Source organism: Pelobates fuscus, chromosome 10 (assembly GCF_036172605.1).
Source record: "Pelobates fuscus isolate aPelFus1 chromosome 10, aPelFus1.pri, whole genome shotgun sequence".
NCBI classification, from domain to species: domain Eukaryota; kingdom Metazoa; phylum Chordata; class Amphibia; order Anura; family Pelobatidae; genus Pelobates; species Pelobates fuscus.
Window position 1 is genome coordinate 43,933,999 of NC_086326.1, and position 27,961 is coordinate 43,961,959.

At 40.5% G+C, this 27,961-nt stretch overlaps 2 protein-coding genes across 3 annotated transcripts in view; both read left to right on the forward strand.

The window, feature by feature from the left end:
• LOC134575876 (disintegrin and metalloproteinase domain-containing protein 9-like) overlaps positions 1-7,855 on the forward strand; it is a 48,043-nt gene extending 40,188 nt beyond the window's left edge. Inside the window, exons 18-22 of the mRNA XM_063435320.1 lie at positions 1,195-1,300; positions 4,460-4,592; positions 6,304-6,379; positions 6,642-6,694; positions 7,386-7,855. Of these exons, the coding sequence (XP_063291390.1) occupies positions 1,195-1,300; positions 4,460-4,592; positions 6,304-6,379; positions 6,642-6,694; positions 7,386-7,488 (471 nt within the window). The 3' untranslated portion in view covers positions 7,489-7,855. The remainder of the gene's footprint in view (positions 1-1,194; positions 1,301-4,459; positions 4,593-6,303; positions 6,380-6,641; positions 6,695-7,385) is intronic.
• Positions 7,856-18,047: 10,192 nt separating this feature from the next.
• PSTK (phosphoseryl-tRNA kinase) lies at positions 18,048-27,568 on the forward strand. Of its 2 annotated transcripts, none has more exons than XM_063435291.1 (6): positions 18,048-18,290; positions 22,626-22,917; positions 24,310-24,508; positions 25,026-25,101; positions 26,353-26,449; positions 27,234-27,568. In XM_063435291.1, exons 1-6 carry the CDS (start codon positions 18,069-18,071, stop codon positions 27,410-27,412), a joined length of 1,065 nt encoding a protein of 354 aa, XP_063291361.1. In that variant the 5' UTR covers positions 18,048-18,068; the 3' UTR covers positions 27,413-27,568. The 2 variants fall into 2 exon arrangements, with proteins under 2 accessions (XP_063291361.1, XP_063291362.1); XM_063435292.1 differs by having other exon boundaries at positions 26,356-26,449.
• Positions 27,569-27,961: the final 393 nt, after the last annotated feature.

The window sequence follows — 27,961 nt, forward strand, 5'->3', positions numbered from 1 at the left end:
CACTACATCATATTATAGTGAGATTTATTACAGTGGAGCTCTGGCATACAAAATGCACATTGCTCCGTGTTTTTATAGTTGGCGCATTAATGAGAGTTGTATTGTTGTGGAGCTCTGTGACAAGCTCATACACTACACATTACTGAGAGTTGTATTATTGTGGAGCTCTGTGACAAAAGGGGGAGGGGGACTGCTAAGATTTTTCGCACAGGGCACCTAGAAGCAATCTCATTAGCAGCACCATGTGTAGACGGGGAGGTTCATTGCTCTCTCATCTCCATTTTATTGTTAAACCAGTTTGACAAAAACAGCACTTGCACTGTTACCTTAGATTGCCCCCACTTCAACTGCCTTATTATTATTCCAACCTGAATTTCACGGAAAGCACTGCGCTGACCTGCCTACTGTTCTCTCGGGCCTCTCCTGGCTCTCCAAGTTCAGCAAACTTGATAATGGTAATTTGGAAGTGTAAAATCCAACATTATCAAGGCAGAAGACAAACAGGCGTTTTTTGAGTTCTGGGAAGAGTGCTGTTTTATTTTTGTGAAACTGCTCCAAAACAGTTTAACAAAAGAAAAAGAGGATGGCACCCACAGGCTCTTTGCACCATAACCATTTCATTGAGCTGTAGTGGTTATGGTGCTTAGATTGCCTAAAGCATTTTGCAATGAAGTCATACAAACTAAATCAAGTAACACAAATAATAAATAGTTACTTTTAATGCAATCTCAAATGTGAGAAATGCCTTTTCTCATTTAATTGTTTCTCCCTCAACTCCACACTTTAATCTATGATTCTTACATAATAAAGATTAACACTGTATATATAATTGTGTTTACATTAATTAAAGGGTTAGTCCAAGCATGATGATAAGCATTATGGTATTTAGAGAAGAGTGAGCCGATACTCATTTCTGAGAGTTGTCTACAACGGCAGTCTATTACGGCTCTCAGTCAGGCAGCCCGAAAACTCCTTCTATGTTCTGAGTTGCCAAGTTGTCCCTACTTTGCATTCAGTGCCCAGTTGGGAATAGAATCTCTGTCTTCCCTGGAGAGAGTCAAGCCAAGGACTGCACAACTAAATCAGACGGCACATACATTTTGGTACCTGCAGTATGGCTGCAAAAGTGCAAAATAGCACTTCCAACCATCCTATGTAAGATATTTACATATTGAATATTCTCTATCATTATAGGTATGCGATAACAATGGAAACTGTTTCTGTGACAATGGCTGGGCCCCTCCGAATTGTAATACAGGAGGCTATGGTGGGAGCATCGATAGTGGACCTACTCACATTGGTAAGTAAACAAGTTTCAGACACTATTACCTTGAACAAAACAGATATTTCTCACATTTCCTGTTTGTATCACGAAGAAATAGAGGTGGTTGATGAAATTCAAGTCCTGGGATACTGAAACATATTTTACTGACTGTGCGTTAAAAATGCACTCACTAAATCAAAGTTAGCGCATTCGCGGATGATATCCTCTTGTATATCTCCCAACCAGAAGAATCACTACCACACTTACTAGACCTTATCAAGAAATATAGGGAGATGTCTTATTACTCACTAAATACGGGAAAGACCCAAGCGTTGGGAGTGCGGCTAACCCCACAAACATTATCCATGCTCAGGAGGGACTACTCCTTTGAGTAGTGAACAGATAACATCAAATATCTAGGCCTGACCTTTACTAAAAAGCTAACGGAAAGCTTCCTAACTATGTTAGAGTATGGAAGGACTGCCAGCACCTCATGAAGTGGGGTTCCCTGTTTCTGACCTGGACGGAATGGGTTGCAATGATTGAAATGTCTATTCTACCTAGGCTCCAATGCCGGTTCCGTACCTTACTGATCCAAGCACCCCTGTACTATCTCCAGACAACCCAAAAAGACATATCTAGGTTTGTGTGGGGGCAGAGGGGGCGCACAGCTCGGGTACCAGGGAACTTCCTACCGGCACTGACGAGACAAGAGGGTGAGCCTCACCCTCCCAGATATTACCAGGCAGCAGTGTTGACATCAGTTCTGCCCCACTTCCTCAGCGCTGACCCACCACAATGGGTGTTGCTAGAAAAGCATGCAATGAAGCCCTTTGACTTACCCACCATCATGTGGCTCCCCAAACGCTTTCGGACACTAGTCACGCTATTGCCGGAGCAAATCAAACTCGCGGTGCGACTTTGGGACAAGATCAGACACAACTTAGAAACCCCTAGCCCTCTATCACTAGCTACCCCACTTAAAACTATCACATACTGCATATCAACTTTCAATGCCAAACCATGGGTAAATAAAGGGGTTACCCATCTATCCCAATTGCTCACACAAAGCCCATCTCTAGCTTTTGGAAGGCAATCCACCATCTGATACAGGAAATCACACTCACACGGCTACCCTTCACACCACTAACTTGCCTCCTGCTACACATGCCTACAGCTATACCCAAAGAGATAAAGAAACTGGCCTTTCGTATCCGCTTGACAGCCCAGAGGGCAATAGTGAGATTGTGGAAATCCTCAAAGCCCCCACAGGTGACGGAAATATGTAAAGAGATAGACACCTAACACACCTACAAACACTACTATCACAGTGTCCTCCCCATGACAACAACAGCCAAAGAGGCCTGGGGTCTTTGGAGCATATGGAGATTGGGTGGGCCTCCGATAACAGGGTGACACTCAGGTACCTAGGATTAGCAGGCCAAAACAAATCACAGAGGATGTTAATAGAGTTCGGTGGAGGCTAATAGACACAGGAAACATGAGATATATGGTATCAGGGCTATGGTATGGTTTCACTGCCAAGTTATACGTTAGATGTACACGCAAAAAATACTGTACACAACAAATGTAAGTGCAACTAAAACTGTGAATACAAGACTATTGGAAAATCTGTATGCCTCCCCCCTCCTCTCCCCTCCCCTTTTTTCCTTCTATACCCTACCCTCTTTCCTGTTACGTTGATGAAAATGTCAATAAAAACCATCAAAAGGAAAAAAAAAATGCAATCCCTGTAAAATTTGTTTTACTGATGCAAATAAAGATGAAGATGACACAAAAATAGTAATTTACCTCTTTATTCAAGAAAATACTTTTGTTAGTAATGACTACAATTTCTTTACTGACTGGTTGATGCTATGTCAGAAATACCATTGACATGCTCTAGCAATCTGGCAAAATGACCAAATACCCAAATGGTTAAAATAGTGCATGTACTGAAGGAATATTGATATATCGGTATGGACTCTGTTACATGTAGTCTCCATTGATAGCAGTACTTTGCGTTATTCTTTTTTTTTTATATATAAATATGTTTTCACAAACTGTAGCCATTTTTAGATGGAGCTGGATTATTTTAGTGCTAGCTGTTTTATGGAATTTAGAGAAAATATTGTACCCTTTGTGACAAAGCAAGAGGCAATCCATAGTTTTTGAATATTGGGTTAGTGAGAGCTTTCATAGGAATTAATAGATAGATGGTTATATAAAAAGGTAGATAGGCCATTATAGAGAAAAAAAAACAATTAATCCCACAGTTACCTAAAATCTTCTTTTTTCTTTGGTTTTAATTTCCCTATTTGGTTTCCTCTTATTGCTTTTTTTTGTTTTCTATTTTCCGATTTTTGTTTTGTTTGTTTTGTGTGTGTTGCCTCTTTTGCTTTTGTTTTGCTTCCCTTCCTCTATTTTGAATTTGCCATCTCCCTTTCCCCTTTTGCTCTTGTTCCTTCTTTTTTGATTTTTCTTCCTTCAGCTCCTTTTGTGTATTTGTACCCCTTTGGTGCTTTTTTTTTTTTTTAATTCATTTTTCTTCCTTTTGTGCATTTCTAGATATTTGTATTATTTTATTTGCTACCTTGTTTCTTGTTTTTGTACTTGCTTGGCGTTTTGCCACCACCGCAACTTTCTCCTCGGTGTCTTTTACTCCATTTGTATCCATTTCTCCTATGACCGTTTGAAAGGTGAACTTTTAAAAAAAAAAAAAAGCAACATGAAGGAAGCAATATCAAACAGATTCTCTTTGTAGAATTATTCACAATCTTCAGTGAGTTCAAAGCAAAGCTGTTTAAATCCCCTATGGTTAATTGGAACTTAATACCTTTTTATTGCTTGCACAAGAAAGCAGAACAAATAGCATTGTAAACACGATTAGTCAACTTGTGGTGCACCGATGTCAGCATCAGTGTGTATAATGTTGCAGGCATTCTGGTGCCAACGCTATAAGCCAGGGATCAGTATGTTATAATAACCAACCCAGCCCCTCCTATTCTTAATGTAGTACTAGCTTCAGACCACATGATGGCGACCATGTGCACTATTATATATGTATTCTCACTAGCAATCCTACACTAATTAATGTAAGATTGCTACGGAATCTGTTGGCGCTATATAAAGGGCAATAATAAATAAAGAGATAAAATAATTGCATTTGCATTTTCTGTTCGTCTCTTTCATCAGATACGTCTCTACGGGATGGATTGCTCATTTTCTTCCTGCTTGTCCTTCCAATACTGATTGCTCTAGCTTTGGCATGGTTTAAACGGGACGCTATCAGAAGACGATGTTGTAGGAAGAAGAGGAGGACACCCAGGTATGCCTTGTAAAAAAAAAAAAAAAACAGACTCTCAGTCTCTCTGATTATCTAAATGAAAGCCCATGATTTGATATTTGTGCTTCAGTGTAGGTAACTAGGCGCTTACGTGTTGGGTGCAGTGTGTAGGTTACGTTACAGTACAGTGGCGGATGGTGACATTTCATGATGGTGGGGCGCCAGACTCCTCCCCCAGGATACTCCTCCCTATACAGCACAGAGATACTCATACAATACTGAGAGCTGAGCATAATGTAGAGATGCTCGTACAAGCCGTGCACTGCTGGAAGAGGGCCGAGTTGCTCATGGGATGTTGCCAGAGTGGTACCATTCATCCCAAGAGCCGCTGCTGATACCGGCTGAGGCCAGGGTGGACACTCAGTAATGTACAATACACTGGTCCGAGACCTACACCGGCCCGACCTATACTATATCAGTTACAATCTCAGTTGACGTTTCAAGTTTAGAGATGTTCTTTGGTTGGTTTGACCTCATGAAGTTTATTAAGAGCAAAGCTTACCTTACCTAGAGACTGTGAAGGTACACTACTCCCTCCCTCCTCCCCCAGTGCTCCGGGGTTAATGAGCAGTATCTCCTCTTAGTATGTTAAGACCACAACCCACTACACTTACTATTTAAATAGTCACATTCCTGTTATGATTCTGACCTGTTAGCTGAGCCTGACCACACGGTGTCTTAACCTTGTTGCTTAAACAAAGTGGCTCTACAGCGACACTCCTCTTCAGTCATGTAAACTTAACATGTTGTTGTCACTTGATTTATCACAAAAAAAAGTGCAGTTATAACCGGTGACATTTTATACTGCAACTATATCATTTCATACTGTATGTACCCTTGATAAGATGTCTCTTTATGCACACAAATATAAAGAATAAAAATAAAAAAATAGCCGTGCACAACACAAAGATAGGTAGAGTGGAGTACAATACAGGGATAACCATACCACAACTTATTACAATTAAAGAGACACAGATTATTTCCCATATTTTTGGGCTTATTACTATCCCCTCCAGAAAAAAAATATTATTGTTTCTAAACTACTGCAAATACATTTTTCAATTCAATAGCATGAGTATTTAAAAAAAAATAAAAAAATGTTATGGTTATTAATTTATTGCTTTTGCGCATATTCTAAAGGGACATTTTAGAAAGTACTTATCATTTCATAAGCATTTCTCTTAATAGGAGGGCAGTGATAGGTTGAGAACATTGGTTGACATTCCCAGTCTATCCCTGGCGCCCAAGGGTAAAGCTTCCGCATCGAGGCAGGTGCTAGATTGCCGCCAAAATATTGACGATCCCTGCACTATAAATGATTGTCTGCCATGGTAACTAGCAGACTGTGGCCGAATCCTTCGCCGACCCATTTTCAGCTGTGTGCGATGTTATTTATTATGCATAGAAATGGCATGCACACAGTTGGAAAATATGTGTATGGTCTATATACAATGCCTAACATGCCTTGGTCAGTTTGGACCTCACTGCTTCTTTCTATGTTCTTTGTAACTATACTTCATAAAACTGTAAATGTCAAATGTTTGCTATAGTTTGACAGTCATTGTGAAAACCAACTTTCAAGGCAGTTAGACAATAAGCCGATGGGTTATCCAACTTTACTAATGACTGGAATATTATTATGACCATCTGCCTATTCTGTTTGTTTATTCTAAAATACTCTTTGTGCCACCAGGTCTCAAGCTCCACCAAAGCCAACTTCCAATACCACCACCAATAATAAGCCTTCCAACAATAACTCCAGAGGCCAGGTATTGTACAAGTATTTTATTTAAACTGGCTGGTTTTTATTTAGTGTTTTATTTTTTATTTTTTAAGTATAACTTTTTTATACCAAAAAGAAATACTAGATACAAATAAATGTTTATTGTTGGGACTGAGCAAAATAATATCAGGCATCAATTATAACTGCAGCCAATTTTTTAATCTATCAAATATATATGACAAGTATATATCCTTAAACCAAAATCAGTAAACTGTGTTGTCTTAAAAATGTTTTCTGTTTCATTTTAGCGTGATAATCAGTACTCGGATATTTTCACGATATCCCACAATCCACCGCACAGGTAATTCCGTTTTTGTTGTTTTTGTTTTTTTAATATGACAATAGTTGAAAATCTTAATTTCTTAGACATACTCTGGTACAAACACACTCACAGATAAAAATACAAAATTGTGTTAAAATGAACAATGCTTAGTGATAACTTCTGCATTCTGTTCAAAATCCATGACTGTTTCACTTTTGATATTGGTTGCAAAAAAATTAATTTGGGGCATTTGGGCCCACATTTCCAAGCTCTTCACCACTTTTTCTTACTGCTTTACCGCAAGGGGCACAGATGTCCTGCAGCTTCAGTAAGGTGTATGACAGAGCTATGCTTTTGCCAAGTAAACAGTGATGTTTGTTCCACCCAAACACTCAATGGTTTATTTGCTCAAATGAGAGTTCAAAGAGAATTCTAAATGAATTTAAAATTTAATGACTAAATAGCCAAACTGGAAAAATGATCTAAAGTTACTACGCTTTCAATTCAACTACTCTGGACTTAACTTTGAAATTCAATTTGAATCCTCACTTTCGTAAATAACCCTGTCACTCACATGTGGACCTCACATGGAGATTCAGGGTTTATACTGGAAAAAAGAATGGAGTTACTATAAAAGTTATTTGCATTTCTTCCCAAACTTGTTTCTCTTTCGGTTTTCCAACATTTATTCTATTCCAGAAGGTTTATAATATATTTTGTTTTCTAACAGACCACCACTGCCTTCCACAAAGCCCCAACCACCTCTACGTCCTCCTCTACCTCCACCTCGACCATCTGCTGTTCCTCAGTACAATTGGAATCAAAATGTTTAAGGACTATGTAAAATTAGTCTACTGACTCAACAGGGTCCATGATCTAAATAGAGAGGGAGCGGATAGACTGGCCATTATAAGTCTGGATCACAGTGTTTCAACATTTCTAAGATTAGAGCCAACATGACTTCGGAGTATGGCTTATTGGTTCTCAATCTACGCCCACACTGGACACCACTAATCATTGATTACAAGCAAAATAACTTTTCTGGCCTTTATGTTTCTGTATATAACCGGTGCTATTCTTAAAACCTAAATGAAGGAATAACAGACAATGATGTAATGTTAAAGACTACTTTACCAAAGACAGGCACTTTATGGATTATTATGATTTATTTTGACATGTGACATTCTATAAAAAAAATTTGTTTATCAACTCGTGTCTGTTTAAATATTTGTACTCCCTTTCCTATGTACATTTGATTGAATGTCTGTTGATTTTTATGTCATCATTCATCTAAAGTGTGATTTTTGTTAATTCTGAAAGCAGATCTTTAGGCCCAAATAACTGTAGTAGTTTTCATGATATCTCTATCAAGATCAAACCATGACCACTGTGTTACATTTTACAGGAAAGAACCGTTCTAGATAGAATGTAAATCGGTGGTAACGTTTTTATTGACAAAAAGACAATGATCACACAGAGATACGTATTGTATTACAGTGGAATACCATGACGGAGACATTATTCTCTGCCTGTCTTGCGAAATATGTTTGTTTATCCAAAGTACTATTTTTGAGGTTATGGGAAGATGATCATCTGTAAAACATTACCGCTCGTCTCCTTCATCTAGTGGATGGTATTTTTAGTAAACTAGCGGAGGTAATATTCCTGAGGCACTACACCCTTATAATGTGAACTTCCTTGAAATTCTCTCATAGTTTGATGAAAAAGAAAGACAGCATTTGATTCCAAGCGATATGGTGACCACATAGGACACGATACAGGTTGGTGCCAAGAAGGACCACAGATGATCCAAGTAAACAGTGAATGCCAATGATGGAAGATAAACCTTCCCTGTTGTCATGGCTCAGGCCTGTTAGTTACTAGCAGTATTGTTAGGTAATGTATTGTTTGTAATTTATATCAAAACTTAATTTACCTCCCACATCCTTTATAAAATGCATCTTGTAGTCCCCACATTTCTAGGAAAGCACACAATGTTGTCCCTCTAATCTAATAAGCAGTATATATCATTTAAAGAATAGGGAATTTGTAAATTACTCCAACAAAAAAAGTAAGCAACAAAAAAAAAAGATAGATTAACAGTAGCAATGTGTTCATGAAAAGGAGTCTTTAAGACAAGGATATATTCATGGTCCCCTTTAACCCCTTAAGGACCAAACTTCTGGAATAAAAGGAAATCATGACATGTCACACATGTCATGTGTTCTTAAGGGGTTAAAGGTTTACACCAAGCACCATAACCACTTCAGTGTTTGGAAGTGGTCGTGATGCCTGAAATCTGTGCATACAACATATGATATAATGCACATACTAAGTTTAACCCCTCTGCTTCCAGATGTTTAACTCCACCTCCAGCAGCATCATTCGGGCATCATTAGTCAGCCCAAGAGTTCCAGGCTGGCTAATGTCAATTCTTTGCACAGAGTCTAATTCATCAGCTGAGAGTGATCAGCTAAAATTCTCAGCCAGTGAATGGGTTGCATTACCAGCATCTGACTTCTGCAGGTCTACAGAAGCCAGATGCCGTTAGTTTGTTGAAGCGCAGACCCAGAACCTGGAAGGTACCCAGGTCAGAGGGCAAACCTTTGTACAGCACTTTGTCCTAATACTACGGGACTGCACCAGAGTACTTTAACCATCACAATCACCCTTTAAGAACTCAAGAATCAAATCTTAAAATGTATTCATCACTTTACTGAGGGCAATTAACACAATTTAATTTAAACTACTAATGACTGGGATACGACATGTTTTTGATATATTAAAACAGTTGCTGGGAAGAGTTTTCCTTAATGTTTACACTATAAAGAGGAAGTACATAGGAGTGTTGTGTTCTTAAACCACGGTGCCCTCAGATCAGGATGAGTAGCATGAACTATGCAGACAATGAGTACCATATAGTTACTTTGGCAGGCGAATGGGGAAGCAAGTAGAGAAGGGGAGAGTGTCAGTCTCCCCTAATGAGGGCGCTAATCACTAAAGTAAAAGCAAAAATTGAAAGTGTAAAAAATACAAATTTATTATACAATAAATGTAAAAAATCATAAAAATCGAGCAGTGCAATTCCAAGACCAATTTGTTAAACACCAACTGCTAGCACACAAGAAAAAGGATGATGGAACGTTTCCAAATAGCCCTAGGTCGCGACTCTGAGGGCTAGGTATACTTGCGGCTTTCTAGTGGTAGAATGAACGGTCTCTGGACTGCTTTGAAGTAAAAAGGTACAGGCTCAACGCGTTTCGTCCCGCGTCTTTCGGGACTTCCTCAGGAGCTGCGGATGCTGTTATTTCTTTCTCCGGTCTCTCTTTTAAGTCCTCAGGAATCTTCTGCCTTCGCGCCAAAAAACGCCGTCGCGCATGCGCATAACGACACAAAGTTCCGTTCAGCTACGGGTACCCTCAAGGACCAGTAGCTTTCAGGAAGTCTGTCGGTGCGCATGCGTGGCTGATTTTGAGCGCACAAAAACTTTATTGGCACTGAGTACTGGACACTATGTAACAAACTTGGAGTTACTAGAGATCCAGAACTCATCACATATGTGCCTTAATTTTAACATTCAGGGAAACCTAGAGATTACCGCAAATTTAGCAAAGAAGGAGAATACTAAAAATAAATAGAGATAAAAACTGGATAATAAATGTTACCTAAAAAGGTTATTTTAATCTAAAATGTTGAATGTGTATTGCATTTATGGTAATCTTCACAACCTAAACATGATGACCTATACATGTCAACCAGATCTAAGGGATGAATCAGATGAATAGGGTAAAGCGAGTTCATTCTAATAGCCCCTTATTAAATATACAAATAATAAACGTACAATTAATTCAATTTTTAACCTGATGTACTGATATTACTGAAAAACGTTTCTATCATGGTGTAAATACAGAAAAGATTTATGGATTAGATGGTCAGAACGATAACATTTGTCAAATTTTTAAACAAATTTTAAACAAATTTTAAACAAATTTTGAACAAATTTTGAGCAAATCAGCAAGAATCATAAATAAGTAAAGATGAAGATGGGGATACAGATAAAAATAAAAATAAAAATAAAAATAAATATAAAAATGTAAAAATAAAAATGTAGAAAAAAATGTATAAATAAAAATGTATATATATATGGATTTAGATATAAATATAAAAATAAATGTAAATATAAATGAAATACTAATAAAAAATATATTATAATAAATAAAAAAATATATTATAATAAATAAAAATAAATATATAGATAAATAAAAATAAAAATAAAAATAAAAATAAAAATAAAGATAAATAAAAATAAAAATAAATATAAAAATAAATATAAAAATAAAAATAAAAATAAAAATAAAAATAAAAATAAAAATAAAAATAAAAATAAAAATAAATATAAATAAATATAAAAATAAAAATAAAGATAAATATAAATATAAAGATGAAAATAAAAATAAATATAAATATAAATATAAATATAAATGAATAAAAATAAAAATAGAAATAAGTGTGATCACATAAATGCAAGAATATCTAGGTCCGTATTTAGACCTAGAGGGGTAGAAGACTTCATTTTGTAAATCCACTCTGTTTCTTTTCTGACCAAGGTTTTGGTGGTATCTCCGCCTCTCCAGTGTGGAACAACCAGATCAATACCTATACATATGAAATTGTTCAAAGAGAAAACAGAACAGGCATTACAATGTCGAGGTACACTGTGTTTTTCACTTTTCTTTCTTATGCCATTTAAGTGCTCTAGGAGTCTTTCATGTAATTTGCGGATGGTTCGACCTATATATTGCATTCCGCATACACATTCTAAAAGATAGACAACGTTTCTGCTACTACAGGTTATAAAATGTTTTATTGCAAAATTCTCGTTCGTAACTGTGCTTTTAAAAGTTAATGTAGTTCTTTTCTGAAATTTACATGTGCTACAATTTCCGCACCTGTGAAACCCAATGGGTCTTTTTTTAAAAAAGGTCTCTTTTTCATTTTTCAACGTAACTTTAGGTAACAGACTAGGGGCTAGAATCGTTTTTAAGCTATCGGTTTTTTTGTATACGATCTTTGGCTTCTTGGGTAGTAGTTTGTGGAGATAAGTATCCTGCAAAAGAATCGGCCAATGCTTTCTAAAAACTTTATCTATTCTATTTGCTTTATTATTATATTTAGTAATAAATGCCATATCAAAGAAGTTTTTTTCTTTTTGAGTGCTAGTCTTTGATTTCACCTTCAAAAACTCTTCTCTTTTTTTGTACTTAACTTCCTTTTGACTTTTCTCAAGTAGTTCTGTGGGATAATTTCTATCCAGAAATCTTTTATTCAAAACTAGAACTTGGCTGTCAAAATCTTGCTGGTTTGTGCAATTTTTATAAAGCCTAGTTTGTTGACTCTTTGGAATATTGCGGAGCAATATATGATATAATGCACATACTAAGTTTAACCCCTCTGCTTCCAGATGTTTAACTCCACCTCCAGCAGCATCATTCGGGCATCATTAGTCAGCCCAAGAGTTCCAGGCTGGCTAATGTCAATTCTTTGCACAGAGTCTAATTCATCAGCTGAGAGTGATCAGCTAAAATTCTCAGCCAGTGAATGGGTTGCATTACCAGCATCTGACTTCTGCAGGTCTACAGAAGCCAGATGCCGTTAGTTTGTTGAAGCGCAGACCCAGAACCTGGAAGGTACCCAGGTCAGAGGGCAAACCTTTGTACAGCACTTTGTCCTAATACTACGGGACTGCACCAGAGTACTTTAACCATCACAATCACCCTTTAAGAACTCAAGAATCAAATCTTAAAATGTATTCATCACTTTACTGAGGGCAATTAACACAATTTAATTTAAACTACTAATGACTGGGATACGACATGTTTTTGATATATTAAAACAGTTGCTGGGAAGAGTTTTCCTTAATGTTTACACTATAAAGAGGAAGTACATAGGAGTGTTGTGTTCTTAAACCACGGTGCCCTCAGATCAGGATGAGTAGCATGAACTATGCAGACAATGAGTACCATATAGTTACTTTGGCAGGCGAATGGGGAAGCAATCATTCCCCTAACTGCTTCCAAGAACAGATTAGTTTTAGTCTGTTGGATGCCGAAGAGAAAATAAAGAAAAGAACAAGAAAATACTAGGAAGTTTTCAGGAGCAGCTGAAGCAAACAATAATATACTTAACAGATGGTATTTCTTTTTTTTTTTTTTTAAATTCTTTATTTTTGCACACGACAGGTAAGGCAAGAATATTACAACTATGAGGCTTGCGCAGAAGCCAGACTACAAAAAGATCAGTCTTGTACATACAAGAATTGACAGCAAACGGAATTTCAAGCCACTTTATAACTTCTACACAACCTGCCACCCATCGAGGATTATGTGTTTTTTAATTCTCCATTTATACTCGTCTGGTGGAGCAAGTATACTTTAACTGTGATGCTTACACAGAAGCCAACTCGTTGTATATAGTCATGAGACAATCCTACGGATTCATAGTCAAACATAATGGTATTCCCCATTCTAACCCGATCCCGGGCCTCTCATGGGTTGCCCCCTATCGAGGAAATTTTTAAACTTTTAAACTTTATGAGCCTAATATCAGGATTGCCAGTGCTCGAGGATATCCTAGTGGGGTAGCCAAGAGGCTCCGCTGTTCCTTCAAACCCTTTAATCAGGCTAGAGAGAAGAGAGAAAAGGACAAGAAAAAGGAAAAAGAAACAGAGAAAAAGGACAAAGAGAGGGGGGACCCCCCCAGAGGAATAAGAGAAGAGAGGAGTAGAGAGAGACGAGGGCGATGCTACAGCTAGCAGAGAAGAAGAGATAAGTGGTGGAGGGGGGAGGAGGAGGGAGGAGGGGGGCTCACCGATTAGTGATCAAGGCTCGGCTTCCATCTCGGTTACACCTGGTCATAGGCCATGGGCCTATCTACTTCCGTCTCTAATTGATCCTAGGACACAGTTGTCCCAAGGTTCCCATAGCTTCATGAACCTCTCTACGGAGCCTTTCACCCTTGCCGTCAAGTCATCCATTATTCTGCAGTCCCTTATTTTGGGTACGACTGTTTGTATGTCAGGGCCCTCTGGCGACAGCCATGCAGTAGCAATTGCTCTGCGAGTACACAGGGTCACCTTGTGTATTAACGTCTGTTCTCTTTTGGTCCATCCTTCTACAGATCTATTAAGTAGATATGTCCAAGGATCCAGGGGTAAGGGCCTGCCGAAGATCCGTGTCAGTATGTCTGTGACCGATGTCCAAAAGACCTGAACTTTCAGGCATTCCCACCACATATGCAGATAAGTGCCGCGCGCACCACAGCCCCTCCAGCAATTGTCGGTATCCGTTTTGTGCATATGGTAAAGTTGTATGGGCGTAGTATACCAACGTAGCATGGTTTTCCATGACTGTTCTTGAAATGTGGTACAAATGGAAGCTTTGGTGTTCGCTTCCCATATCTCCTGCCATTCAATTCCTTCTAGTACTTCAACCAGGTCTGATTCCCATTTATCCGTGTATGGTAAGTTTCCCCATTCCTTGTTCTTCTCGCTTAGGTGGGCATATAAAAGCGTTATTGATCCCTTGGGAGTTACTCCGTGTACGCACATAGACTTGTAAAAAGTCATCTGTTTCAGAGCTGCTTCTTTGATGTGTGATTGTCTGTCGAAATCCCGGATTTGAAGGTATCGGAAGGAATCCGCGGGGGTCAAGTGGGTGCCTTGTTGGAGATCTGTGAATATGATTATACTTCCATTCGGGTACAGCTGGTGGATCCGTTGTAGTCCGGTTCTTTAGATTTGCTGAAATTCTCTAGGTGCCATTCCTGGGGTAAAGTCACGGTTTCGTAGTATTGGGGTGAGAGGGGATGGCGATGATGCGAGACCGTATCTGGTTCTGCTGCGGTCCCAAATTTGGATGGAGTTAAGAACGGCTGGGCACGTCGCCCTTATTATTGGTCTGCTTTCTTTTGAGGCCCACATGGTGAATTGAGGGACGTCTGAGCCGACCATCATGGACTCGATGTCTACCCACCTCCTCTCATTGGGTGGGGAGTGCCACATCGCCACCTGTGTCAGTTGGGCAGACAGGTAATAGAAGTACAAGTTTGGTAGGCCTAGTCCGCCTCTATCTTTGCGTCGGTAAAGCACCTGCCTGGATATTCTATGCCTCTTGTTGTGCCAAATGAAGTCTCCTATTGATTTTTGCAACGGCACTAGTTGAGATTTAGCGATATGGATTGGTAGGGCCTGAAACAAGAACAGTATACGCGGGAGGATGTTCATTTTTACCGCATTTATCCTACCTATCCAGGATATAGGTTTGTCGGCCCAATTTTCCAGGTCGCTGATCAAAGATCGTATCATGGGGGCGTAATTGGCAAAGTAAAGGCGTCTCGTGTCCGCCGTCAGATGGATCCCTAAGTAGGTCAAGTTATCTGTTTCGATCCCGATCTTGTGGGTCTCCCGTATCCTTCTCGTCTCCTCCTCTGTTATACCTATCGGTAATGCGCTTGATTTCTGCATATTGGCTTTGTAGCCTGAGGATTTCCCGTACTCCGTTATCACGTTCCGCAAGGCTGTTATTGATTCTTCCGGGTTCGTTAGTGTCAGGAGGATATCGTCAGCGTAAGCCGAGACGGTAAATTCTTCATTGCTCACTTTAACCCCGCAGATCCCCGGGTGGCGGCGTATAGCTTGCAGAAGAGGTTCCAATGCTAAGGTAAACAGTAGGGGGGATAGTGGGCACCCCTGTCTAGTCCCATTAAAAAGTCTGAAAGGAGACAATGGGGCACCTGTAATCTGTATTTGGGCTCTCACATTGTGGTACATCAGGACAAAGGACCACGTTCTTTCTCTCTCTCTCTCTCTCTCTCTCTCTTCGCTCTCTTCCATCCACGCTCGCTCCCTGATGTTCTGAGTTGCTGATGAATACTTAAGAACTCTCACTCTCTGTAACGTCGTTAAGAAATACCATCTGTTCACAAATGACACCCCAGAGGTGAGCCCCGGCACGGTGTGGGCGGCACATAAGGCGGTAATAAGAGGAACCCTAATTAAACTGGCCACAAGGAAGAAAAAGCTGAAACACCAACAATTGGAAATCCTATTGAGCCAACTGCGAACACTGGAACAAAAACACCAATCTGCACCTGATGGAGATACTTTGAAAATGCGAACAAAATGGACACATTCTTGGCCAGAACACTACGACCTAGGCACGACAGGCCGCATATCACGGCAATCAAACGCCCGGATGGCACGACCACGTCCAAACCCAGTGAGATCGCCAGGGTCTTCGAGGACTTTTACAAGCGACTTTACAACCACACACCAGAAAATGAAGCGACGGAGTTAGCTGAAGAACAGAACATCCTCGCTTACCTCAATGGACTAGAGATGACCGGACTAAATGGGGAGGCCGCATCTAGCCTGGCCGCAGACATCACGGAAGAAGAAGTGGACAAGGCCATCTCCAGCTTGAAAGGCAACAAGGCACCGGGTCCCAATGGGTTTGATGGTTCCTACTACAAATCCTTTAGAGAAGAGCTAACCCCACACTTGGTACGTCTCTTCGCGGACTTACGGAAGGGAGGTCACCTAAATCCTGACATGACCTTGGCCACCATAATCTTGTTGCCCAAACCGAACAAGGACCCCCTATATCCTGAGAATTTTAGACCCATATCACTGATCAACCACAATCTGAAAATATTAGCTAGGGTCCAAGCAGATAGGTTAAATCCACTCATGAACTCACTTATTCATGCAGACCAGGTCGGCTTCATACAGGGCAGGCAATTGTTTGAGAACACTAGGAGGAATATCGACTTAATATGGAAACAAACAACTGTCGCTGCCCCGACATTGGTGGTGTCTATCGACGCGGAAAAAGCCTTCGACAGGGTCCGGTGGCAATTCCTGTTTACGGTCATGAAACACTTGGGATTCCCTGGCGAATACATTGCAATGACGAGAGCTGCCAAAGATGGGGTACATTGACGTTGTGGCAGGCTTATGCAATGTATGATCATATAATGTAACTAAATCCCAATTTTTTTGCCTAGATTAGGTGTTTTTAAAAAAAACTTTTACAAACTAATAAAATCTGTCAACATTGAAGTTGCTGTTTAGTGGATAGGAGAGTGCGCTGGATCTTGTGTATTGTTTATTGTATAATATGGCCCCCAGCAGCACCCCATTTAAGCATGTTTAGGTGAGTGCAACCATCCCCCCATGTTTCCTATATATATAAATATTATGTATTGGGGCACTAAAAGAGAAAACCTTAAATTACGGTGGAACAAACACACAGCACAAATCCAAAGTTTTGCTTTGGTTTAGAACATGGACAGTTGCCTCATTCCGTCAAGGGATACTCCAGAATACTAAATCAGTTCAGCTTGCTTAAGTCCTTTATGTGTGAAGAGTGTGACCTATTTTTATAATTTTACAAAAAGTGCAGATTTCAGTAGAAATTTACACTTTTATAAATTAACCTGGTTACACCGCCCTGGCTGTCAATCCGACAACAAGCTAATTCTTGTTAGTTCAGCTCAGTGGAGCTAAACTCAAGAAGTGCCAGGTCCATCTAGGATTAACACTTTCTGCTGTAAACATAGCAGTTTCAGAGAAACTGCTATGTTTACCTATGGGTTAATCCAGCCTCTAGTGGCTGTCTCATTGTCAGCCGCTAGAGGCGCTTCCGCGCTTCTCACTGTGATTTTCAAGCCAATTTCTATTTATGCTGCAATTTCTTTAAGCAGGGAACCTACCTGCATTTTACCTAAAGACGCACAGGTAACAGATTTATTTAATTTTAAAGGCGGCTATATATTAAAATTCACATTGTAACCACATAAAACACACAGCTCCTACAGCTGATAAACGCGTTATCTGCCAATGTTTGAATTTTAGTAAATTAGAAGTCAGATGGCAAAATATAGACAAAAGTAGTCTAGCAATGTCAACAGTGAAGTTGGTAATTTTTGGGATGATAATTCACAATGTGGGGTTTCTGAAGGTCTCTGTGGTGATGTAGAATACATTACATTTATATTGTTTAATGCAGCATTATACCACAGGGTGGCCAAAAGGTAAACCAACAGCTGTTACATAACTACAGCTCCCTTAATGCTTTGCTAGCTCTAAGACCGCCTCCCATTGATGGCTAAATGCTAATTCCCACAGCTGCTGTAAAACTACAACTCCCGTGATGCCTGTGTTCTTGTTGTCAATAAAGCATCACGGGAGTTGTAGTTTATTTTTCGGCAGCAGCAGGTCATGTCCCTTTCGGCATGAACTACAAGTCCCAGAAACCTCCAGCAAAGGAAACCAGTAACAGGAAGCAGCGAGCTGACCGGTGATTGCGCGAGCGGGCTGTCAGTCAGTGTGCGGCGGTGGCTGGCGGCAGTTCCCATGTGTGAGGCGGCTCGGCCCCGGAGGCTTGCCCTGTGCTTGCTGTGCGGCCTGCCCGCCTCGGGGAAGTCGACGCTTGCCGAGTCACTGAGGAAGCGCGCGAGTCCGCACGAGTCCGTTGTGGTTGTGGTGACGTACGATGACGTCATCACCGCCGCCAGTTTCTCGGAGGGACTCGCTCGCCAAGCTTCGGGCATCTCCGCGGAACCTGGAGGAGAGGAGGCGAGTGAACTGGCCAATCAGGGCACAGATGGGCATCACGTGACGCGGTTCTGTCTCCTTATAATGAGGCTTGAGCCGCACAGTTATGAAATGGCTGAATTGTGTTTATCTGTAATGTGTGGGACCTGCAGGGAGAGGGAGTAACTGTGTTACAGCTGGCCTCAGTCTGTCCTACACCCTATAATAATAATAATAATAATAATATGTTTCAATGGTGTCCTCTCTCTGCTGTCTGTCACCCCAAGCTCTCAGCCAGGTGGTTATGTCTGTCTCTTCCATTCTGATACTGTCTCCTCAGCTGCCTGACTGTCTCCTCAGCCCTGTTCTGTCAGATGTCTCTCCTCTACTGTACCTGCCTCCCCTATTGTACCTGTCTCCCCTACTGTACCTGCCTCCCCTAATGTACCTGCCTCCCCTACTGTACCTGCCTCCCCTACGGTACTTGTCTCCCCTACGGTACTTGTCTCCCCTACGGTACTTGTCTCCCCTACTGTACCTGTCTCCCCTTACTGTACCTGTCTCCCCTACTGTACTTGTCTCCCCTACGGTACCTGTCTCCCCTACGGTACCTGTCTCCCCTACTGTACCTGCCTCCCCTATTGTACCTGCCTCCCCTACTGTACCTGCCTCCCCTACTGTACCTGTCTTCCCTACTGTATTTATCTCCCCTACTGTACTCGTCTCCCCTACTGTACTCGTCTCCCCTACTGTACTTGTCTCCCCTACTGTACCTGCCTCCCCTACTGTACCTGCCTCCCCTACTGTACCTGCCTCCCCTATTGTACCTGCCTCCCCTACTGTACCTGCCTCCCCTACTGTACCTGTCTTCCCTACTGTATTTATCTCCCCTACTGTACTCGTCTCCCCTACTGTACTCGTCTCCCCTACTGTACCTGTCTCCCCTACTGTACCTGTCTCCCCTACTGTACCTGTCTCCCCTGCTATACTTGTCTCCCCTGCTATACTTGTCTCCCCTACTGTACCTGTCTCCCCTACTGTACTTATCTCCTCTACTGTACCTATCTCATATCCCCCAGCATATCCCCCAGCATATCCCCCAGCTACACCTGCCAATTCTTTCAGCACTCCAACCCGACTTGTTAAAGGGACACTATAGTCACCACAACAGCTACAGCATAATGTAGTAGTTCTGGTGTATCTAGCCTTCCCTGCAGGCTTCTTAAAGCTGCACTGTCATGGCCGAATCCCGTTTTTTAACCCCCTTACTGACTCCACTACATCTAATTGCCCCCCCCAGTCACCCCCGAATGCCCCTAAGCCCCCAATATTACATATTTTTGCATCTTTATTTTGTGCCCAAACCTAGGTCTTGGCGCCGCCGCCTTTGTATGGGTAGATGAAGTCCCTGTGGGACACGTCGTCTGCCCACACTGTAAGATTCCCGCTCATGCCCAGTGAAACACTTGGGCATGCAAACGGGAATTTTATCCATTCATTTGTCAGAAAGAGGAATAAATTAAGACATTTTAAACAAATGAACGAAGACCTCTTTGTTCATTTGTTTGGTTTATTACAAGGAGGGAGCTACCAGCGCGCAGCTCCCTCCTTGTAATATGTAAAAATAGAAGCGTCAGGGAGCAGTGGTCCCCGCCACTTCCTAAGGCCGCCCCCCCCCCATGTCCTCCCTCACTCTATTGGGGTCAATATGACCCCCATATTAGCATAAGGAAGATTAAAATCTCCCAACTGCCCCTACTCGCTATGCCGTGAGTAGGGGCATGTCTACTAAACAGTGAGCAGCCAGTGGCACCTCCCCCCCCCCATGGTGGGGCATCTATTAAGAAGCCGAGTGGGGGGGGGGGGACATAGTGCCCCGTGATTGGGAGCTATAAAAGTAAAATGGGGACATAGGGTCCTCCTAGGCCCCCATCCATCACCCATGAGCAGCGGCAGGTGGGGGCCCTAAATGAAAATGGGTCTGGGTGGACCTAGTGTCCTCCCCCCGGCCCCCACCCCTGAGCGGCGGGTGGGGGCCCTTAATAACAATAAGGGGGTGGGGGGGGGACCTATTGTCCTTCTCCCCACCTCTGAGCAGTGGGTAGGGGCACTAAATAACAATAAGCAGGGCGGGCGATTGTCCTTCTCCCCGGCCCCCACACCTGAGCGGGGAAGACTGGGTGGACCTTGGGTGAGTTCCCACACTTTTTTTCCCCAGGGCTTGGCCGCTGGTTATTCAAAGTGTGAGTTTTAGATATAAGTTAAATATAACTTAACTGGAAAATTCTATGCAACCAGTTTGCCAACTTTGGCATTAAATGTCAAATCCACTCTGAATTCTCACTTTAGTGGAGACACTTTTGGTAGACAGTCTTTGGCACTCCAGGTCTTGTGGACTATATCTCCACTGATGCTTTATCAGCATAATTGCCGTAAGAGCATTATTGGAGATGTAATCTATAAAATCTGGACTGCTAAAAGTTGACTGCCCCTGCTTTAGTAAATAGCCATGATGGATAAGTGATATATCATCATCCAAATGATTAAAAGGGGAGACCATAACTTCTCAGATTACCTTATTCAAAACATGAACATTTTGGAAGACTGGAAAGTGAACAAGAATATTTGTCAGATAACAATCAGCCTATAACAAGTTTGTGGATGTAAAAATTATATGAAATTCTGTAAATTTAAGTTTGGCTTGCATATATATTTCTTCTGATAACCAGGGTTGAGAAAGCAGGGGTAATTTTGATTCCTTTCTGGCCAAAACATGCATAGTTTATAGATCTCCTGAACTTATTCCAGGGGAAAAAAATAGATGCTGTCACACAAACACAATATTTGGTATCACCCCTGTTAAAAACCACATTTGACCTGCTCTAAGGTCAGGGCATAACTATTGAAGCTTTAAATAATATACTTATCCTTCTAGGTTTAAAAAATGTGAGTTGGACTTCAAAAGTAACTTTTGCCCAGTTGGTAAGATCATTTATTATATGGACTTTGAAACCCCCCAAAAAGGAGCCCCTACGTTTGCTGCAGCCTTTGTACCAGCACATTAGCGATATTCGGGTTCAAGAAGCTTGTGCATCGTGGAATCAAATCTGGAAAACTATTTGTACATTTTCAAGGCATCACTGATCAGGCATACTTTCCTCAGATGATGCAATATTCAGCATCACAGTCTGTCAGACAAGTGTAAGCTACTATTCTGTCCCTGCATATATTATGCTAACTGTGTATCTTGGATGGAAAACAGAATTGTATTAAAGACACAGAGGCTCCTATTATGCATATCTCTTTCTTTATTACTCTCAGCAGCAAAGATAGCGAAATATTAATAATATCAAAATGAAAGAAAAAACTGCATAGGCACGCAGGCAACCAATCACAAAACAGAGGAAGTGACTATAAAAGGCCTGTGTCTCCCACAATCCCCCTCTTTCTTTGCTGCTCTCAGACCAGATAAGTACTCATTTGTTCACTCTATGTCTAATGTATAATTTATTGAATTTCTCTGATTGTGTATTATATTATATGTTTTCTGGGGCTCTTGATTACCTTTGCCCCATCCTGTGCTTGCGTGGTGTGCCCTGCAGGTTTTTCTCCCCTGCCGGCCGGTCAGTTTTTTCCCCGCCGTTCTCGTCCCTCTCCCTCTTCTCGTTTGGTGGCCTCCTGGTGGGTGGCCATGTGGGTTGCGGTCGGAGAGACTATTGCGAGCCTCCGCTCCTCGCAGCGATGGCTCCCTGGGTGCGGACGGGACGGGCCGCATGTGTACTGGTGAGTTTCAGTTTGGATTTTACCATATTTCTCTCTCTTTTGTAGCTTGAAGTTCGGTTTGTTGCCGTCTCCTGTTCTTACCGGTGTGTGACGTCGGTACCTGTTTTTCCTGGTCTTCGGTTCGCAAGAAAGAGGGGGATTGTGGGAGACACAGGCCTTTTATAGTCACTTCCTCTGTTTTGTGATTGGTTGCCTGTGTGCCATGTAGTTTTTTCTTTCATTTTGATATATTTATATTTCTCTATCTTTGCTGCTGAGAGTAATAAAGAAAGAGATATGCATAATAGGAGCCTCCGTGTCTTTAATAAAATCATGACTTTAAGTCATGTTAATAGTAAAATCTGGGAATTTTATTTTATTTTTCTTCCTGTCAGTCTGTGCAGAATTAATAGGGATCGTTGGTTAGTCTTTCTATCAGAATTGTGTAAGTTTAAATTGAGTGAAGCATGGCAAATTAGCTAAGTGTTTAACCCCTTAAGGACCAAACTTCTGGAATAAAAGGCAATCATGACATGTCACACATGTCATGTGTCCTTAAGGGGTTAAATCATGCTAACTGTGAATATATATATATATTTTCTTTCTTTTTTTTAGACTTCACTTTGGAAGCAGTTTCGCCATCTCCTCTTGCAGTACATTGAGCAACTTATAGATGCATTTCTGAACTCTTCTGGCTTAGTACAACCCCTTTGCGTATCAGAAAAAACTTGGCATCGGTTCATAGGCTGTCTGGAACGTCAAGGCCTGATCTTGAATGCAGCATCAGACGTTAAGACGTCAAGTCTCACTCTAAACATTCCAGAAAACAACTCTCTCTGTCTTGTCTTGGATGATAATTTTTATTATCAAAGTATGCGATATGAAGTATACCAACTGGCACGTAAATGTAAGTACATCCTTAATGCAAGCTTTATTATGATGCAAGAACAAGCATACTTTATACAAATATAAAAGGCCTCAAATTGGTCTTACAGTTGCAAGATGGGTCCACTCATACGTAGCTCTTTGTATGCAATCTATGACTGCTGCAATTAGCAGTGGTGTTTATTTGTATAAATAGTATGGAGCAGACTTGTGCACAAATTAGTTTCACAAATGTATTTTAATCTGTAACAGAACTAATCGATCAGTCTGGGATTTACCTATGGAGTCTAAAGCTCCCCAGTAAATCCCAGACAGATCGTTTTGTTTGGGCGCAGATTAAAAGGCATTTGATTTGTTTGTTGCAGCTGAATCTCATTTGTGCACAAGTCTAGTATGGAGATGCCAGAGCAGGTTGTGAGTCCTCTCTTTATGAAGCTATGATGTTGTGACATCACCACTTCCTGCATAACGGAAGGTTTGTATGCCGGAAGCATACTCTGTGAAATATGTTTATTTGCAAGACCTTAGTAGGTAGTAAATATATTTTAAATAATTAACAAATAACTTGACATGACAGGTGCACTAGCTGCATTATGATCAATATAATATATATTCGGATATTGTGAAAATCCTCATCACTATTACATGAGCTGCTTAATATTTCAGATCACGATAACTATTTATTTTTGTTTGATTCATTGAGGTAGCAGTGTAAACAAATATTGCATGCATTAACTTGTGAGGTGTAGACTGGTTTGGCCTGTGTGTATTGAACTTGTTGTCCCATATAGTTCTAGGCTATAGGTTTAGTGCATGGTTTGCACTGAGGTTGCCCCTGAAATTTTCTGAACTTCTCTGTATATAGGGATACTATAGTGCCAGGAATACAAAGCTGTATTCCTGGCACTATCACTCCCCCCTCGCGCCCCGTTCGGGTAAATAAAGGGTTAAAACCCCTCTGTTTACTTAACTTATCCTTATCCCAGCATCGATGTCCCTCGGCGCTGGTTCAATGCTCCATCCTGCAACGATTGAATCAATGCTTTCGTATGGGGGAAAATCTGACACTGGGTGTGCTCAAGCAGAGCGTGAGGATGACCAGAATCAGATACTGGACCAAAGGTCCGCTTCAATCCAGGAAGCCCTCTTATGGCTGTCTGGTAGATAGCCACGGGAGGCAGACTTAGTTTTGCAATGTAAACATTGCAGTTTCTCTAGAACTGCAATGTTTAACATTGCAGCAAGAGGTACAAAAGGGACACTGTACCCAAACCACTTCAATGAGCTGAAGTGTTTTGGGTGCCTATAGTAATCCTTTAGTGCAATAGGACTGACATAAGTAACATGCCAATATGAGATTGCTCCATTTTAAAGGAACATACTTATATACAATGTTATATTCATTTGCTTTCAGATTCTGCAGGTTTCTGCCAGATCTATTTGCACTGCCCAGTTGACTGCTGTGTGATGAGGAATAGAAGCAGGGCTTGTCCTGTCTCAGATCAAACCATTTGCCTTATGGAGCAAAAAATCGAGAAGCCCAATGCAAAGAAAAATACATGGGAGCAAAACAGCTTGATCATTGACAGCTCAGAAAAAGACAGTATGCAAGAGTAAGATAACTGATTTCAGGAATGGCAATAACATTTCTTCCCCTTTCTGCACATTCCTCTGGTATTTAGGAGGTTCCTTTAACCACAAACAAAAACTATATATTTTTGAAAGTTACTGTATACACTAATTTCAACATGAGTTTGGTTTGTTCACACAATGATCTGATCTTGGAAGTTTTAAGGGAAAAGCCATCGGCTGGTAATCTATGCTGTCTGTTCTTGGCACTGATAATGCCAAATGCCAACGGTACAATGCATTTTCTGCAAGTTGTGTTTTTTTGTTGTTTTTTTAGACCCTCTTGCAACAAGAGGTAAAATAACATGTGTCACCCTATGACCCATATCAGGGGTAGGCAACCTTCGGAACTCCAGATGTTGTAGATATCAGCACATCTCTACAATATTGGGTATTTTCTAGAAAGACATTTACAAATCTGAAATTGCTTTTTTATTTAGATGTTTTATACCACGACATAGAAGGTTAATGTGAATGTAACTATGTATTGTTTCTTTACAGTTCAAAAATACCTGACTTGATAAGTCAAGCTTTGGAGAATCCTATAACTCCTGTCGAAGAAGACTATGAGAGGAAGGTAAAATAGATGTAAATATCAGCTACTGCACTTAATGACTATCAAGATGTGTTATTTCTCTTATGTTGTGTAGACATGGGAATCTTTGTCATCACTAATTAAAATTGTTTAAAAATAAAAATAAAAAAAAATAGTCAGCTAAACTGAAATTCTTAGTATAAAGTGTTTATTTCAGTATCCATTTACCCATATACAATAACTAGAAACCATAACTATATGTAGGAGTTCTAGATAAGTAATAAAATGTATGTAGGAGTTACAGTACTTTCAAAATTAGAGTCTAACACTGAAGCAGCTTTTATATCTGGGTTCTATTTTTTGCTTTTTAGCTATATTTTGCGAGCACAACTGTTGCACATTCAAGAGATACTGTCACCTAAAAATGACTCTCATAAATCCGTTTAAAGTATGATACAAATAGATTACTATGGCTTGGTTACATGAAAATAACATTTGCTTGACTTAACATTTAAAGTTGTGCCAGTTATTCATTGTGGACATGGCCCTCTTTGAATTGCCTACATTGGTAGATCAAAAAAGAATACATTACGGAGAACATGTGATGGCAGCAGCCAATCTGAGCCTGTGAATGGCAGATTAGCTCCTCACTTTCAGGAAACAGTAAATTATTTTGAATTAATTTCATTTCTTCCCTGGGGGCTGTAGGGCACTGGCCCCTGCCTCCCTGTGACCATAAAATCTCTGGCTGAGCTAAGCCTAACAGAGCCAATAAGCTCGCACAGCTCAGCAGCACTTGGCTCAGGAGAGCCAACACACTCTCCTAGCAGATGCTTCTGGCTCTCAATGCCGGAAGGAGAGAAGCTGGAATCGGTGCCAAGTGGACTGCAGGTATGGCATCAAACTGCTAACAGTTCAAGTAGTCACATTAGGGGGATAGGCAATCTCTGTAGTGATTATGGTGCTTGGAGTGTTACTTTATAATAAACTGGTTAATAGATTTAAAATGATCAATATAAGGTAGACACCATTTTTACAATGTTATATAATGGTGCATAGACTTTCTGGTGACAAAACGACTTTAGGTGGATTAGCAAAATTATATGCACACTTTTAAATATGAAAGATAGGATTTCATTTTTTGGTAAGTAATTTTACAACTAAAATTATAAAATTGATTTCATACTTTGCTAACTGCTTGATGAGCCTGATGCTGTATTATATTGATTATATTTCTACATGAAATTATTGGACTGTGATTTGGATCAGTTCTCATATTTTTGCATCTGTAAGCAGGAACAGGACCGAGCTATTTGTGCAGCCAATATCCTCCATCAAGCTGATAAGATTTATCGACGCTTGATATCCGAGACTATGCAGACAATTAAAGGTAGGGATGCAATCCAAACAATGCTTTCTTCTCATTTCTTGTTTACAGTTTAACTAGTATGTCTTTTCAGTTTTCCACATTATATAATAGTTTCAAAGTAGAATATGTAATAATAAAGACGAAACTAAACTGTGAATTGTATGTATAATGGCTTATTTTCACTAGCTATTGGCAAGTGGAAAATTAGCCCTGACAAGATTGCTTGGTCTGTCTATCTCTGTTGTTACGGGCCACTGTAAACCTCCTACAGCTTTCCAATTTTGCAACAGACTAAAAAAAAAAAACAAATTCTTGACCCCAGAATGGCAGTGAGATCTCTCCTTGATAAGCTGTGCCCAGCCCAAACACAGAAGCTGTGGCCGAGCTGTGTAGGACACAGAGAGTGGGGATGTGACAAACAAGTCCCCACCACCTCCACATCACATCAGTCTTTGCCGGGCCAGGCAGGAAAGAGCAGTAAATTTATGTGTGAAATGCTCTGACACGCTACAATATAAGTGGGAAAGCGACTTTAGCAATAGGGCCCCACTGGTTGCAACCTAGACCCCGTGCTGTGAGCAGGCTGACTGAGGCGTTCAGAGCTCCCCATCCAAACCAATATACTGCTTACTGTGTTCAGGTTCCCAGGAGCCGAGTGCTCAGTCAGCCCCTGGTATTCAGTATATTGGCAAATTGGCAAAATACTAAATGGTGATTTTGCAAGGCCCTCCCCCCCTTGCCTAGCCAGTTTATTTGTTTAGTTTTCTTAAGTCAAGCCTTGGCTTAACTTTTGTTTTAATTTTAGGTACCATTTCAGTGGAAGAAATGAAAATGTTGGCACAGGAACTACAGAGAGCAAAATCCAAACTTCTGGAAAAGCTGAGGCAAAGTATGTCACTCAGGGTGCCCTGTGCTGCTGATATGATGTTCTTGATTAAAGAACAGGTAGACAACATTGTACATCCATATTTATTTAAAGAGTAGATCAAATACTCTTAATAAATGAACCTCACAAATGCAGACAAAAACCATAGATGTACCAAAATGTTATGTTCAGACTTAAGTGACTAACACGCACTGTACCATTTTTTGGTATAAATGTGCCCCTTATGTTTCTACCTCTTTTGTACAGCACAGATATGCAGCATTTATATTAAAAAAATTTTTTTAAATAAAATATTTTTTTTGTATTGAGTTTAACTTTGAAGAGCACAGGGATCCAAAATGGTTCCTTCATCTTAATAAACTATTGAAGGCTATACGGAGGTGAATAGTGCAACAGAAAAACCAAAACCTCTTTTGTGCTTAGGGCAAATTCACTGCCCCAGGATGCCACTATCTACAGAGAAATTAAGGGATTCATTTGCATGCAGTACTTTTATCTGCTCATCCCTTTATGCAAAACTAGACAAAAACATTTTTTTTTCCAGTTACCCTGTCCATGATCTACATCACCCAGTTATGTGCATAGTAAAAGTAGGGCATGTAAATTTAAAAAAAAAATCTTACCACCCAAATCTAACTTTATGTTCG